Raw genomic sequence first — 17273 nt, forward strand, 5'->3', positions numbered from 1 at the left:
ACCCTGGAAATCTTGTGATCGATCAGCCCCAGTTTTCCAGAGAGTTGAGAACGGCACATCGCAAACCGAAGGCGGATGGAAACCCTGCGGAAAGTCACTGAGCTGAGTGTGCGGCTTCATTAGCTCGAGCAATTAGCGTGAGGCAATGCAAAACCACTGGCTACTGCTCAACGACTGTCCCGAAACACTTTCCTCATGTACCAACTCCACCTTGGCTGGCTCCTGCCATCCTCACTTGTTTTACCCCGTGTCCAGAAAAAGCCTCTCATCTGGGACACACACAGCCCAGCGGCTCTTCCACTGGAGCGGAGAGTCTGGAGATTCTCAGGCTGGACAGGACCCATACCTGGACATGTGGGGCAGAGACCAGACAAACTAATTTCATAGGATGCTGGGCCGTGGCTGGGTCAAGCAGGGATCCGCGCAGTTGCCTGTGGTCCTGCAGCTCTGCCTGAGGCCATCCCTCCTGGCTCCTTGCTCTCTTCACCACTCTGATTTCCGTATCAGAAGCTGAAGCTGTTTTGGAGCTACATGAGAAGAAACTCCCGGTGCTGTTGGTGGCCACGCTGGTGTTCCTGCAGACGTGTCCAGCAAAGGCAAAGGCCTTGCTGCAGTCCCAGGCCACGCACAGGTACTGGCACTGCGTGTGTGCACATGGAGGTGAGATGCTGGGATGCGCCATGTGCAGCGCAGGGCAACAGGATCCCCCAGCCCCTGCCGGGGTCAGATCCAGCCCGTCCCCCTGTGCTGCCCCACTCCTCCGAGACCGCCTGCACCACCCTGGCTTTGCTAGCGGCTGCTTGTCCCCGCGTCCTTGTCACTGCCATAGAGCCCCTTCAGATCACATTTTCTTTTATTCCCTCTGACACTGGTTGTGGTCACAACAAAACTCATCTCATTAAGGAAACGCTGAGGGTAGCTGGAAGGGGAAATGGATCCCCCCATCTGGTAAGTGCCAGGTCGGGCCAGCGGCACGTGCTCGCTGTGGCCCTGAGCACTGCGGCGCTGTGATGGAGAAGGCAGCTCATGTGTCTTGGGCATGCAAACATGCTCCAGCAGCCTGAGCGATCGTGCAGGAGCCAAAGGGTTAACACTGCCGGTGCAAACATCCTCCAAACAGCACCGATGGGAGCAGCAAGCCTCTCCGCTCTCTGAAAGCTGGCAAACAAATTAAAGCAATGTTGCAACTAATGCGTTTCTTTGCAGCAGAGAGGAGGAAAAGCACCGCTCAAAGGCTGAGGAGACAAAGGCAGTGCAGATGGGTGCTGGGGGACCCAGTGAGCGCCACGTGCTCTGCGCTGCTTTGCTCGGAGCTAAGCTGAGATTTGCTGCTACAGCTCCGTGACAGCGGCTGGAATAACCTCAGGAGGATTTATGGGAACCACATCAGGGCCAAAGGGGGAACCTGCCTGAGGAGGGCTGTAGCTGGGAGTTACTCCAATACTGCTATTCCTCAGTGTTTGTGTCCCATTTCTCCAGGAGGAACTGTGTTGTGAGTGCAGGGAGGGAATATAGCACTATATGCTCCAGGCATATAGATCAGTGCATCTTTTTCCCAGCAGCCGCCTGACACGCAGCAGTCCAGCATCTCCAAAAATGAGGTCCCACTTGGCTGCTTGTGCTCTTATTTGCCTTGAACAGAAATTAAACAGAGAGATGCAAATCCCCTAAAGCAATTTAATGAAGCCAGTGGTTGCGGTGGCCCCGGCGGAGCCAGGTCCGGGACTGGTGGGTGCCTGAGGGAGGAGAGGGGGCTGGTTGGCATGAGTTTGGTGCGTGGTGAAAGGGCTGGTGGGGTTGGGCAGCCTGGACCTGCAGCCGTTGTTGGAGGGCTGCTGCTGGTCCCCGGCATGGCCTTATCGTTGTCCCCCATTTACAGAAACGACACGTTTCTCTCGTTATAAATGGGGGGGGGTTGCTACCCTCCCCCCAGAAGCCAAGCCCGTGCAAGGAGCAGATGGAGCCCATCTTGAACGTGCAATCTCAGCAAAAGTAAAGCCAATAAGTGAGTTAATTACCAGCATGTTATGTGAGAGCTGGGGATTCCCAGGGGATCGTGGAGACGAAGCAGCCCTTCGCTTGCCATCCACAGCTGCAGGAGCCGCGTGTGCCGGAGGGGCTGGGGGACCCGCCTGGCCACGGAGGGAGCTGAGCTGCCCTCCCTGGGGACAGCTCGCCTGCAAAAACCCTCGGCGGACCGGCTCAGAGCTCTGCAGATACTATCGCGGTCATATCTGTCCCTTCCCCTGCGGTTTTCCTGGCTGTGTCTCGTGAGGCATATTCACGGGGTGGCTGCAAAGTGCCAAGCGGTGTCTGCTCTCCGCAAGACAGTTGTGGCTCTGACTGTGAAAATACGAATATACTCGAGGGCAGAGCATCTTTTGCCTTTGTCTCACTGCTGAGCAAAATTGGGAGAGAAAGAGTAGCAGCTACTAAACTCCCTGGTTTAAAAGTGAATTTTAACTGGGCTTGAAAGACTGCTGGCCCCTTACCCGGTGCCTTTGGGGCAGCTTTGCCATGCCCCCCCGGCCGTGCAATGCCTGCCCAGTGATGTGAGGGACTTTCCAGCCGAAATGCCTGCCTGGAGGCAGCGTGCTCGGCTCTGGCTGCCGGAGGATGCGTATGTGCTGGTTTGCCCTCCTTGGTGCTTTCGCTCTGCTCCCCATCAGCTGAGCTAATAAAGTTTGGACTCGTTAAATCCACAAATGGTTTCAAACTCGATTGCCCTGGGCTGGCTCGCAGTTCCCGTCCACCCCTCCCCTTGTGTATCTGCCTGGGAGATAAGGATGGCAGTGGCTTTAATTCCTCCCTTATGCATCGACTGCCAATTCTCCTGCCCGCTCACCCTTGATAAATATTGCACAAAGATTTGGCTGCCAACGTGCTGGAGATAAAGGTCCAGTCCCGCCAGATCTCCTTCCTCTGTGTCTTTTGTCTCGTTATGTGTCCAATTTGTTAAACAACCCACCTGCCGCAAGAGAGGCTCTTCCCATCTCTGCTCCTGCTTCGGATTATTGCTAAACCTCTGAGTGAGCTCCCTCCTCCCCGTGCCCAGCCCTGGGTGGGAATTGAGGACTAAGAAAAGGTGCTGTCATTTCCAGGCCTTGAATTGTCATTGATTGGGGGATCAATAGCAGAGCCTGCCTTGGCTCAGCGCTCTCCCGGGCCTGGCAGGATCCTCTTCGCTGGCGTCGTGCGGGTGCCGAGGTGCTGCCGTGTCATCCACGAGCCCGTCCCTGGGAGCAGAGCCCAAACGATGGTTTGGGGACACTCCTGTGCAGCAAACCTACAAAAGAGAGAACACCAGAGGCTTAGCCTTGCTAAAAATCCTCTTTCCACCCCTGCAGCCAGGCCGGATGAGCACAGTTTGGGGTGCCAAGAGAAGGGCTAGTGTTTGGGCGGCATCGCCGGGAGCTGTGCTGCATCTTGCCCACCCGCCGTGTCTGGGTTTGCTAGAACTGGCTCCCCCAGCTCAGAAACTCTGCAAGCTGCTACCTGATGGTGCACAAACGTCTTACGGAGAGCGCAACACCGATGGGAGCTGCTCAGCTGTGCGATGGGGATGGATTGTGGAATGCATGGGGAGGATGCCCGGCGCTGATGGTCTCTGCGAGACCATGCGGACAAAAGTCCTGATGCTGCAGCGATGTGTGAGCGTTGCTCCTGACGGAGCCTCAAATTTCAGGGCTGCTGTAGGCGAGAGGACAGGCAGAGGCTATCGATTGGGGTGAGGAGGGAGAAATAGAGGAGGGAAGGTCTCAAGCAATCTTATAGCTGAGTATAGATCTGGTTGGCGGCATCTGTTAGAGCTGATATCCCCGCTTTGCATCCTTTCATGCAGCATCCTGAGTGTCATCTCTCTTATGAGAAGATCAAATTAAAAAAGAGATGAGTGACACTCAGATCTGGAAGTGTTTGAGCTCAAATGTGGCACGAATGTCTGTTATTTGTGCTGCCCTGCTGGAAGAGCAGCCGTCCCGGGCAGCTTCAGGTGCTATTTAGCTCACAGGTCTCTGGATTCCCCAGTTTGGGGGTGGCTCTGAGAACACGGTTTGATCACTATCACTTCTAAATCCATAAGAAATGTCATCTAAAGTGCAACAAATAACCCTCTGATTATCTGCTGGATCCTAATGCTACTCCCTGGAGATAACAAGCTGCAATTTTCCCCCTGGGCCATACAATAATCGCCCCAATTACTCCCAAGCAGTGGTTATTAAACTCACGGCACTGCTTTCATTTACAAAGCAAAAATAATTAAGCAGGTGTCTATATTCACTGTTTGGCTGGGAGTGACCGGGGTTATTTCTGCTTTGTTCTGGGAAAGAAACTCTCGGCGGCTGTGGAAAACCTCCATGGCTTTTCCGCTCTGTGTGGCACAGTTCTGTCAAGAACAGTAGAGAGAAGTCGCTGGATGATCAACCAAATAAAATGCAGTTGGTGTCTGTTAATGCTGGGGTTGGTATCCCAAAGGATGTAACCTCCATCCAACTATAACATCAGAGGGATTTAGGGAGATAGCATGGTTAGCGAAGCTGAAATGTGATGGGCATACGAAATCACACCCTCGGCCCTTGCAGAAGTTGATCTGCTGGTTCGGTTTAGCTGGATTGGTGTTGGGTATTGCCGGGCTGCGTGCAGGACAGGCTGCGGCAGCGCTGTACCCCGGCTCCGTCAGCCTCCGGGCAGAGGGGACAACGTCCCCTCACCTCTCCCAGGGCAAACCTGCAAAGAGAGCGACGCTGCGGCTGAGATTTGCATGTTGCTGCTGTGTCTCTGGATACACACGCGTGCTTGCTCCCCATGCAGCCAACACGCACGGGCTCGCTTGGATGGAAGGCTTCCAGTTTCTGTAGGAGAAGAGCAGTGAAAGCAGAGAGAGGGATGACCGGGACGGAGGGAGGCAGTGCTGGTGAATTATGCATGACACAGGGAGGAGAGCCGTTATCTGCACAGACAAAGGCCTGTGCCAGGCAGCCCGGCTCTCCGCTGTACCTGTACCTTCCTTTTGCCCGCGCTTTATCTCCGCTCCCAGCTTGTAATTCAACCCAAATATCAGAGAAAGCTGGAAGATTAATTTTCTCCGTTTGCATGGCAAAGGAGAGGAGACGCGCTCTCACTCCAGACTCCCAGCTGCTTAATCCGTCGCCGAGGCCTGATGAAGGAAAAGGCGAAAATTTATCAGCGTTGGCAAGTTGCTGGCACGGGGAGGGGTGTTCGGACCCAGCGGCTGCGCTGAGCCCAGGGCTGCACGCCAGCCCCCCGCAAGCAGGTCGCAGGCTCTCACAGCAAGGCTCGGCATGCTTGATGTGTGTGCAATTTTGGGGGGGCACGAGGAAAATGCAAAACCTTCCTCCTGCCCCAGTGTTAGGGCCCAGAGGAATGTGTGGGGCTCGGGAGAGCAGGAGTCATTCCCTGCCCTGCCACCAAGCGTGACCTGCACGTCCTTCCAGCGTGGGAGTGTTCACGGCTGTGAGTTGCTCAAATATTTAAGAGATGACAACTGTATTAATACAAAAACTGGATAGAGATCCCTTGAGTTTAAAGCAGGAAACATCAGCTCAGCTCTTATTTTCCAGCCCTCTCCCTTAGCTTACTCTCTGACTTAAATGAAATCATAAATATCAGCCCACAAAGGTCCTTTGTCACTGCACGCCGCTCCCGGCGACAAGAGGTCATTCATTAAAAGCCAGATGAAGGCAATAGAGACTCCCATTGTTTTTTAACGAGTTCAGGATAAGGCCGTGGCTTCTCTGCTGACATTAATGCACCGTTTCGCTACGAGGAGCAGAGAGGACGGACTGCATGTTGCCGCAGACAGGTTTGGCTGATCCCATCCAAGTGCTCTTTACCCCGACGCCAATCACCGCTGGAGGAATCATCCCGGGTTCACGCAGGCAGGAGATCACAGATAAACCTGGTTCGTTGTTCGGACCAGCGGCGCAAACACGGCTCCTTTGGTACGCTCCTTGCAGACCGCACGGGTGATGTGCCGAGCAATATTTTGCACAGATGAGTGATGGCTGAGGCCTCGCAGCCCCTGCTCCCGCCCAACGGCATGAGCGTGATGCCATCTGCCGGCCTGCGGCTCGAGCCAGGCGCGAGAAATTAGAAATTAATTCCTCAAAATGTCCAGCTGCCTCCGGCTAAACCCAGGCTGCCCTCCCCGCTCAGCTTGCCAGGTATTTTCCTCACGCTACTGAATCATTCCTTTTTGAAACCAATACTATATTAATGCATCAAGAGAAATGCACCTAAGATCATTTTTTCTGTTTTTTTTTTTTTTCCCTGGAGAAAGGTTGCTGTTTTAAAGTTTCTAGTTCTGCTTTCTTTTTCCCCTTTTTTTTTGAATGACTGTTCATGAACACCACCATGCTCTAACTGGTTTTGGATTAAAAGAAACTTAATAAAGGTTTCCCCTGAGCACAAAGCTGCACAAATGGGTTTGCAATTCTGGAGTTAATTAGGCAGGAACCGGGCAGAGATATTTGTGTTTGCGAAGCTCCACCAGAGGATGAGGCTGAGAGGGGAAGTTTGTTATTGCAGGGCTGCTTGCTAGCACAGCGAGGCGCCACGGCAGATTTCTTTGCATCCTGCCCCCAAAAGATCAAGGCATGGGGTCACCAGTGAGCCCATGAGCATCCTCGTAAGCAAAAATCCCGGTCACATCATGGGGTTTGCAAGCGCTGCCCAGCAAGGGAGTCTCCGGCGGCTGGAGGAGGCGAACGGGCTAAAGACCAAACGGAGCGAGACTGCAGGAGGAACTGGAGGAGAATTTCTGCTGCCTGAAAATGTGAAGTGCTTCCGCCAGTAATCGCCGGAATCATCAAATTAGCATAAATTCTATTAACGGTTTCCCAGATGAGACATTTCAAGGCTTCTCCCTCCCCTTCCCAACACAAACAAAAGAGAATATAATTACTTTGCAATAAAGCAGCTCCTGACAAGGCCCTCAATCCTTTTGCCTTTTCTTCTCCCTTGAAATAAAGCCATATATGAAAGGTGCTTCTGACCTCTCTGCTGTCATCACGCATCACTCAGGAAGGAGGAAAGAAAAACTCTACAAAGCTTTTAGGGACCGGGGCTGGGACCGAGCAAGTGGCGTGTGCGGCAGGACATGGCCCATTTGCCATGTCCATGTCATATCAGCAGGCGAGGGGGTTTCTGAGAAGCTTATTTGGGGTACTCAGGTCCTGATGTCCTTGGAGCTCCCACCCTTCATGTTTCAGAGGAGGATTTGGAAGTACGACATCTGAACACATATGGAAGAAATCTAATTTGCGTAACACTGAAACCCAGCACCTAAAGCAGTAACTCACTACAAGCACCATGGGGGCAATAATCTAAAATAATGTGCCTTTTTATTGGCACGAGATTGCGGATGACAATTTAAAAGAGAAGAGAACTTGCTTATGAGCAAAAGCCTCCTTAACTCTTAAGAATGACACTAAAACAACTTGCCTGCCTATAAATATGATCTGCCAATAGAGGCATCTTAGCTGTGAAGACTTAATTACAGGCAGGAGCTGCAGGAGGCCCCGGGGCTGACACCGACACAGCTGAACCTCCTCAGAAATGGGTGTGCAAGAAGAGCCGGGATGGGATGTGCACGCACGAGAGGCTCTCGGCAGAGCCAGGTGTAACTATCCGCCTTCAACTTGCTTTCCAGGCTGAGGCAAATTGGGCTTGTGGATGATTTTCCGTGCCACGAGGTCAAATATGAAGGTCAGTGCCTTTCTTTTGCTTCGCCATTACTCGGAGGATGAGTCGTGTCTCTTCGGGGCCTCAGCTTCCCTATAAAACGTAGATAATTTTGACTATCTTCCTCAAGGAAGCCTTATTAATGTTTACTTTTCAGAGGACCTTGAGGCTTTTTACAATGTATTATGAATTAATTATTATTAATTAAGTTAAAGCAGACTATATAACCTAAATAAAGCAGTTCTGACAAAGCAGCTGGATGTTAGAGAGCAATCTGCTTTACAAACTCCCTTTTCCACTTAGCATTTTTAAGCGTTTAGTTCTGCTTTCTAATTGCTAATATCCATTCTTCAATTACCCGCTGTTTTGTTTCAGATTTAAAGGATTAAAACACATTGTTATTTTATGATTATGTGATTTCGCTTCTTGTAATTGTTGGGTTTTGGTTTGTGTTTTATCGGTTTGCATATTAAATGTCTGCAAATGGAAGACGCGTACATGGCTCGAAATGGGGTTTTGCCTTTTGGGACACGGGGCGGATCGCCGGCTGTTGCTCAGATCAACGTTTCAAAGACAAAAATCAGTCAAGGCATCATTTCTCAAGCGAGAACACCTCGTACACGGCCTCCCGGTGAAGTATCGATGTCTGAACCAGCTGTGGGTTGCATCCAGCAGCTTGCACAGGCCTTACGGTGCTCGGCAGAACCGTGTGCCAATGGCGTTGCTTAAAATCACAACCGGGGTTCGGCCTCAGAACATTTTTTTCTCCGCAAAACAGTTTTTTCTCCCCAAAACAGCCCCTCTGGCGCCAACGGCTGCGTTGGGCTCTCACCGAAGCAGCAGCCCTCGGTTTCGGGGAGCCTAGGCCCTGCCGGCGTCGCCGGCCTGCGCTGTTGCCAAGCAACACGGGCTGGAGCCAGCAACCAACAGTAAAGATGGCGCCTGGCCGGCTTCAGCACGTGGCCGTTCGGCCCCCGTCCGCCCTCGCGTCGGGGAGTGGAGCAGAGAGGCCACGCCCTCAGCAGACATGGCGCCAGCTTGGCTTCAGCCGCCCAGTGAACACAGCCAATGAGAGGCCGGGAAGGTGGGGAGCACTCTGGGATTGGCTGGCAGCAGGGATTCAAACCGAAGTGCGGGGCGGTTAGGCTGGGCGGTTGGAGTCGGAGCTCGCGCCGGGCCGGCGGCCCAGGTGAGTGCGCGGGAGCGTGCGGGTGGCTGAGGGAAAGCGGCGGGGCCCCGGCACCGGGGCCTCGTACAGGCGGCGGGTCGCCGGTACCGGGCCTTGCCCAGGCCGCGGGGCCCCCCTCCGCGGCCGAGGGGAGCTGCCTTCCTAGCGCAGCGCGGGCCGGCGTCCTGGGCGCGCCCGGCGCCGGTCTCCTCAGAGGCCTTTTCCCTCGCTGCCTCCCAGGCGGGGGTCGTGCCTTGGAGGGCGGCTGTGGGTGCTTTACGGGCTGGCCTTGCTCTTTGGCCCTCCCCGGCTTCTGCCGTCGAGTTGGGCGGGGGGCTAATGATCGTGGTGCTGGTAATTAAGGCACGAAACTGTTGAAGTGCCCCTTGCCGTGAATTAAGCAGGCTACAAGGAACAGAGGAGGGTCTTTTAGGAGAGAGCTTTTCCACACCTTGTAGCCCACCTAATATAGAAATTCCCGAGATATCTGTGTGTCTGTAGAGTCTGTAACTGAATAGAGTACCCCAAAGCTTTCCACGATGGCCTCCTAAGTGTTAAGCTGGTGTGTTGTACTCCCTCCTGGCACCTCTCCCAACTATGTCTGCACCTGCTTCTAGTGCTAATTTATTAGTGAAGGCTGTCCTGTGTGCCCCAGCAACCTTTTGCATTAGCAAAGTAATTTCTGTGTTGCTGAGCTGGAGACTTTCCTCTTCATTGCTTCTGTTTATGCCATTGTTGCTACTGTTTGAGGAAAATGTGCTGACTGTCTGAATTTTAACAGCTATTTGCAGTAGGAGCTGTAACTTAAAATGCAGCTAAATTTAAAACTGAATTAAAATTCTTTAGAATGTTGCTCCTATTTTTGTCTTATGAAGCTCTGAAAGCTTGCAGATTTTTAGTGGCCTATATAGAACCAAGTTATTCGTAGACAGGGCATGAGCTGTGTTCTGCAGCCTTCCAGAAGGAGAATGATTTGGGATCCCTCATCTTGCCTTGGGTTCTGAGCCTCTCTAGTACGCTGGAGACTATTTGAAGCAATAAGGTGCTGCCTCTCTCTGTGGCTCCGCTATCCATAAACCGTGGAACGGTGAGGATCTTCATTCCCTTGGAAAGAATTTAGATGCATATATCTCCATAAAACATAACTCTTAATGTATTTTTGTTTGTGCAGCTTCTAAAACTCACCTTAAAAAAAAAATCATTAATTCTGAAGCTGATTCTCTTTTCTTCGGGTTGGTAACACGTTTTCCGTTTGGAGGTGGGAAGAAAGGACTGGCCTGTTTATTTAGCTCTGGTTTCTTGGCAGGAAGATGGAGACTGCGATGCTGAACTTGCGGAGTCTGTATGATCAGCTTATGCGCCAGGCTGAAGTTTTAAGTGAAGGAAACGAATGCCGTAAGTTCTGTTTTTGAAGAGGGTTGTGCTGTGTCTGCTATAAGAATATAAACATGCAAACAAACATTATTAGCTGTTATTGAAGAATCTGTCAAAGGTGTTATGGGTAATAAGACTGCTACAGGTAGTCAGATTTGAGGGTTTTTTCATTGTCAAGAAATAGGAAGTCACAGGCTGAACTTCTAGGCAGGGCCACACTCTGCTTGTAGCAAGCTGAATTCATCCACACAGGGTCTCATGTTCTAGCTCTTCTGGTTGATACTGACATGAAGGACTTGGTCTGAAAAACTGCAAGATCTCATGAACATCTAGAGTGTAAGTGGGTTTGTCGAAAGGCTGACTTCTCCACTCTTCAGTGGGGAGCAGGCTATATTAACAGATATCTACTGTCAGCGCAAGAAGGGCTGCTGCATCTTGTCTCTTTGCCTGGGTAGCTAAAGATGTATATGTCTTCTCTCCAGAGTTTATTCAGTTAGCGAAGAACTTTGAAGAGTATCGGAGAAAACTGCAGAAAACGGAGCATGAGCTTGGCAGGTACAAAGATCTTCTCATGAAAACTGAAGCTGAACGTAGTGCTTTGGATGTGAAGCTGAAACACGCTCGCAATCAAGTGGATGTGGAGATCAAACGAAGGCAAAAAGCTGAAACGGACTGTGAAAAGCTGGTGAGTAATTCCTTTATTGCCAGTTAGCTCTTTAGAGTGTGGAGACAAGGTGATTAAACGGCATTGGTCTATGGAAAATAAGGACTGGCACTCATGATAACTTTTTTCCCAGGGAGGAAAAAAACTCAAAACAAAAAATTGGCTTGGCTCCTTGTAGTAGCCTTCTGCTTTGGTCTGGAAAAAGGTGACTGGCCGCTGTTTGGAGATGAGCTGCCATTACCTGTCAGAGCATGGGCTTTGCAGCCATTAGCAGTCTATTGACACAAGTTCTGAGAGCCTATCTGTGTGGTATCTCAAGCACCTCAGATTGGTTCATACAGTAATTTAACACAGTTTGTCCTGTGGCAACTTCTGATATTATCTACCTTTACAGGAGCGGCAAATACAACTGATTCGAGAGCTGCTCATGTGTGATGCATCTGGAAGTATTCAGCTAAGTGAAGAACAGAAGTCTGCCCTCGCCTTTCTTAACAGGCCACAGGTTTCTATAGGGGGCTCAGGCAACAAAAGGTAGGCAACATATGTCTGAGCAATGTGAGTGTCAAATATCAATCCAGCCGTGTACCTCTGTGATATGTACTGCACCCATATCAACACAGTTTTACTTTTTATTCCAGTTTGAAATACAGCTCTTCTGAGTCAGTAAGATTGTTCTGGAACCATGGCTGACTGAAAGCCAAACTGATAAGAGTTTCTTCTAATTTTTGATTTTTAGGCTGTCTACAATAGATGAATCTGGCTCAATTCTGTCAGACATCAGCTTTGACAAGACTGATGACTCACTGGTAATGTAACTCCAAGTTCTAAAGTTCTCCTCCACTGTAAAACCTTAGGGGTGTGGGGTAATCTCTAGAGACCCCTTGTGTTTAGATTACTGTGGCATTAAACTGGTAGAGCTGATTTGCATTTCTCTGGTGTGCTGTTGGCTAAAACTTAATGAAAGTCCTGGCCAGAGGCTGTATGGTATTTACACTGAGCTAACCAGTGTTGTGTATTTCCCACAGGACTGGGACTCCTCTGTGGTGAAAGCTGTCAGACTGAAAAGGAGAGAGAAACGGGTATGTTCAATTCTTCCCCTTCAAATAGATTCCATTGTTAGCCTTAGCTGACACAATGCCACCATCTGTCATCTCACAGCTACCTATAATGATGTCTGAGCTACTAATCACAATCAAATTTCAAATGGATATGCTTCTACTATAATTCAGACCTGCTGTGTGAATTTAGATTGAAAGTTAATTCTGATGTTGTTGTTTGTCTACTGAAAATGACTGGAGTTCTGCATATCTTGTTCTGTTTCGGCCTAGAGTTTGCAAGAAAGCATCTGAAGATTATTAACAGCTACCAGATTAGGGAAGATCATGTAGGAAGTTAGCATTTTTGTATTCTGTAAAGGAGCTTGTACTTGTTCTTGTCTGCTGTTTAGTATGCAGTAGGCACAGGTGGGAGAGGACAGCCTGAAATCATCACTAGCAGAGTTTGGAAGAGTCTGGGATTTGCTTAGTTGTCCCCCTTTTTTTTTCTTTCCTTCTTTTCTCTGAATTGGATTTTAAAGCTGGCTAGGAAAATTATTTGAAAGAGCAATTATTTGAAAGGCCTCCTGATACTCTTCAAGGTTGCCATGAAGAACAGGTACCATGGAACAACTTAATGCATCTGTGGCGTGTGTGGACAATTGTTCAGTCCTTCTAGTTATACTGAACTAGTATAACACCAAGTTAACAGCATACCTGCCTCATAGACAGAAATATACTCTATCTTTTCAGCGGTCTTCCAGGCAGTTCGTTGAAGGCCCACCAGGTCCTCAGAAGAAAACCAGATCAATTGGCTCCACAGTGGATCAGGTACGGTGGTTCCAGCTGGGTTTGTGTGCATTTAAAGTAGTTGGTCATATGGCACACCTGTTTCTAGGGCCAACATACTAGAAAATCCCATGTCCTGTCAGTATTGCTGTCACTAACCGCATATTTCGCATTACAGGGCAATGAATCCATAGTAGCAAAGACAACTCTCATGGTCCCCAATGATGGTGGCCCAATTGAAGCCATCTCTACTATCCAGACTGTCCCTTATAGTCTGAGAAGCCGGAGGAAGAGTGGTAGGTGTCTCTATCTGTCCTAGTCCTGAAGCAACTACTTTGTAGGCTGGAGACTGTCCTGAAATGTTACAGTTGTCTCCCGCCAGGACTCAGGCAGCTGCCTGTGGTTTATAATGCACTTGCTTTGAAGCAAAGGTTACGCAGGGGGGTGATTCCATTCAGTCAACACTTCTCCTCTTCTGTCTTTCAGGTCCTTTGCAGCCTTGGAGCAGCGAGTCAAGCATGGGCAGTAAGCAGCTGGAATCCAAATCGGAGACTGATGGCTCTGGCACCCCGCAGAGCAATGGGGGAGTGAGGCTGCATGAATTTGTTTCAAAGACGGTAGGTCTACAGGCAGGAAGAACTTGAAAAAAGATCTTCCATTTTTAAATGTGTGCGATATCAAGCCTATTGATAAGAGGCTACCAGCCATTATGTCTCAAGTCAATATTAACTGTACTGGTTACCTGCATGGATCAGGGAATATGTTATCCTATATGGTTGTCCAGTTTAAGTTCTGCTGAGTTACTGCATTGCACTGATCTCTTCCCATCTGTATGCTCTGAATCATTAGGTTATCAAGCCAGAATCATGTGTTCCATGTGGAAAGAGAGTAAAATTTGGAAAAATCTCTCTGAAGTGCAGAGACTGTCGTGTGGTCACTCATCCAGAGTGTCGGGACCGCTGTCCTCTTCCCTGTATCCCCACCTTGACAGGGACTCCTGTCAGAATTGGAGAGGTAAGTCTGCAGGGTGTGCTTAGGCTCCAACAAGCCTGCCTTCCACAGAAGAGCTCCGGTTGCTCAGAGCTGCATAATAAAACGCAAACGAGCTTGCTAATGTATCATGCAGTAACCAGGGTAGTGGGTGGTTGGGATGCAATGTTAGGAGGGTGTTGAGTTGTGAACATGGCAGCTCTGGGTAAGCAATCCTGCAGCATTGTGCTGATGGATGTAGTGTTGCTCTTCTCTGGGCTGATGAAGAAGAAACAATGCTTGTTTTTTAAGCCTAGATCTCACTGTGAATTCCTGAGAGAGTGTTTTCCATGTCTTGAAGACTGAGTATCTCTTTATTTTTTCCCTTCTGCCTTTTTAGGGGACCTTGATGGACTTTGTCCCTTCTACACCTCCAATGATCCCTTCCATCATAGTGCACTGTGTTAATGAGATCGAGCAGCGAGGGCTGCATGAGGTAAAAAGAAAATGAGGCGGGAAACAGCGCTAATGAAACGGGTTGCGGTGTTAGGAAAACGAATTGTTAACCCAAACATCTCTTATTTATGGTGTGTATAGTGCTGCTCAGTGGGTGACTCTGTGAGTGAGCAACAGTGTCTGTACAGAGAGAAAGTGGGAGCGGAAGAATGTCAGCTTTATACGTGCAGTCGATATTCTGCATCTAAGCAATGCTTTATGTTAACAGGTAGGCCTTTACCGGATATCTGGCTGTGACAAGACAGTGAGGGAACTGAAAGAGAAGTTTCTTAGAGCAAAAAATATTCCTTTGCTCAGTAAAGTGGACGATATCCATGCTATCTGCGGCCTTCTCAAGGACTTTCTACGCAGCCTGAAAGAACCCCTTCTCACTTTCCGGTTAAACAAGACTTTTATGGAAGCTGCAGGTAAGGGGTTGCTAAACAACATTTCCAACTCTTTCCCTAGGCTTGACGGTCACAGGTTTAGCTGTCGCGTGAACTGGCAAACTGCAGTGCTCTGTGGAGCCCTCATGCTTGCAGCTGTGTTGGTAATGCACAATATGCTGGGAAGATCTCTCTTCTGCTGTACTCTTTTGGAAGAGGAAAGAACCAAGTTCTGGTGCTTGGGCAGGATACAAAACTATTACAACGGCATGTGAAGTTTCTGGCTTCTTTGTTTCTCAGGCTAGCTCTTACTGTGAGGGGACTACTACAGCTGTGCCTCTGGGACCGCTTTCTGAGGTCTAAACATTTTTTCCCCAGAAATCTTGGATGAGGACAACAGTGTCGCTGCGATGTACCAAGCAGTTGGTGAACTTCCTCAGGCCAATAGGGACACCCTAGCTTTCCTCATGACCCACCTGCAGAGGTATGTTCAAATGGGATGGTAGTTCTGAAAGGGGGATGTTGCCACTGGTGCTTTCTCTAATTGGCTCTTGTTACTGCTTGTGAGCATAAAGTCTTCATTCTGGAAAAAACCTGCTTATTCAGAGGCTGAAGTGTGTGTGGGACAGGGTAGTTGTATGACAAGCGAAGGGGAGAAGCTGTATTATCTTTCTTAATATTTTTTTAAATATAGGGTGGCTCAGAGCCCGGAGACTAAAATGGACATTACCAACTTGGCCAAAGTCTTTGGCCCCACAATAGTTGCCCATGCGGTACCTGATCCTGACCCTATGACACTCCTACAAGACACTAAGCGGCAGCCCAAGGTAGGTCAGCAGAAAGGACTGACTTGGGTGAATGTATCCCATTTAAAGAATTCAAATGAATTGCTGGAGGGAGCTGAGGTGGTGCCTGTCTGGTGACAGCATGTCAAAGCTGTGCGCTGGTTTGTAACATCAGCTACTCACGGGTGTCTCTGTAGGTAGTGGAGCGACTTCTGCTGCTGCCTATGGACTACTGGAGCCAGCTGATGATGGTGGAGCAAGAAAACATTGACCCAGCGCACGTAATTGAGAACGTCAATGCCTACTCCGCTCCACAGACCCCAGACGTTAAAGGTAACCCCTGGGTTCTGCTCCATTGGCTGTGCAGCTGCTGTATTAAAACTAATGACCCTCAATCAAGCTGCTTGTGAGACTGTTGGAGCTAGCCGCTCCTGCATGCTTTATGGAGGAAGAGGGAAGAAAAGCGTGCCAGGAAATACCAGATTTGTCTAGTATTTTTGACAGATGCTAGGGAATGTCTAATGTTCCTTGCATGGCAATGAAAACTTCAGCTGTCCTCATGTTGCTCACTTCACTGCCTCGTTGTTACAGTGAGCATGCTTGGACCCCTCACTACTCCGGAGCAGCAGCTCTCCAAGACACCATCGTCTAGCTCCCTGTCCCAGAGGGTCCGGTCTACCTTCAGCAAAACCACCCCAAAGTAAGTGCCAATGGGTGCTATTATGGAGATGTTGGGATGACTGCAGGTGGTTTGGGTGTTCAAGGAGAACTAAAAATAGACTTTTGGACCCAGTTCTGGGAGCGGCCTGGATTTACTACTTGGTCAACTCTCACTTAATCAGTCCTGTAGTAACAGTGCAAGCTGCATAATGGTTAACGAGCGTCATCTTGGGAGAGGTACACACCTCATGGTAGGGAGAGGAACACTTCGGGAGGTGGGTAAAATTTAGGTGAATGACCCTTGGGAAAGGGAGAGTTAAACCTCTCGATCCCAAGTCCAAACCTGATATTTTTCTACTTCTCTTGAACTAGATTTGGGAGCAAAAGCAAGTCAACAACCCAGCTTGGGCATCAGGGCAACTTCTTTGCCTCTCCTATGCTGAAGTGAAGTGGACCTGGGAGTTAGTGTCGTCCTAGCATTTGCACACCAATATGCATGAGTACAATAAACGCAAGTCGTCTCTGCGGCCCTTGGCAGCTTATGTAATAAGATTTTTCCTTTTATCTTTCAGCTTAACTGAGACTTTTAATGGGATTTTATTGTGCAATGTATTTTTATTATCTAATGCTGTGCTGAATTTAGTATTGGTGAAGAAAGTAACTAGCAGGATTTGTTCAAAGTGTTAATAAAAAAACAACTGCTAGAGGAACTCACTGACACTTTTCAATAGCATCCAGTCTTCTACCCATATGAAGTGGAACAGTCATAGAAGGATCGTAAGTTATGTGTTTGTTTTTTCTTTTAAAAAAAACTCCATAGGCTGTTTTTCTCACAGCAGTGACTTTGTCAGAATCCAGTCTTTCAAACAGCACACCAGCCTGTAATTCTTGACTTGTGCTGTGGTCGTGCAGCCTGTAATCCTGAGGATGGCAGTGTTGCATTTGTCTTGTGGGCAAAAGATGCTCTGTTTAATTAACTGCCAGAGGGACTGTGACTTTTCCTAAAGAAATGTTTCCTGATAGTGTCTTTACAAGGGGGAAATTTTGTAGAGGACTGTCTGTAGATGCAAACCCAAAGGATTCCTGGGTAGTCTAAATGAATTACTAGTGCTGCTCATATTGGTGAGGGGAATCAGGGTAGTTTAATAGCACCCTTGCTTTTGGGAGTCCCTGCTTTCCCAAATCGGGATATGTGACCTTGCCCAGTGCTGTGTGAAAAGACTTGTGGGACACGTACAGAAGTTTACA

General features: G+C 49.2%; 1 protein-coding gene across 1 annotated transcript; it reads left to right on the plus strand.

Annotated features, from left to right (window-relative positions):
* The first annotated feature begins 8821 nt into the window (after window positions 1-8821).
* On the plus strand, window positions 8822-16792 carry RACGAP1 (Rac GTPase activating protein 1). The gene is made up of 17 exons (XM_075133513.1): window positions 8822-8890; window positions 10176-10264; window positions 10726-10928; window positions 11302-11438; window positions 11644-11713; window positions 11933-11986; window positions 12695-12772; window positions 12909-13026; window positions 13217-13347; window positions 13580-13744; window positions 14100-14195; window positions 14424-14622; window positions 14959-15064; window positions 15275-15407; window positions 15563-15698; window positions 15957-16065; window positions 16398-16792. The coding sequence occupies exons 2-17, from the start codon at window positions 10180-10182 to the stop codon at window positions 16471-16473; spliced, it is 1896 nt and encodes a 631-aa protein (XP_074989614.1). The 5' UTR covers window positions 8822-8890; window positions 10176-10179; the 3' UTR covers window positions 16474-16792.
* The last annotated feature ends 481 nt before the right edge of the window (window positions 16793-17273 follow it).

Source organism: Calonectris borealis, chromosome 30, assembly GCF_964195595.1.
Source record: "Calonectris borealis chromosome 30, bCalBor7.hap1.2, whole genome shotgun sequence".
Lineage (NCBI taxonomy): Eukaryota > Metazoa > Chordata > Aves > Procellariiformes > Procellariidae > Calonectris > Calonectris borealis.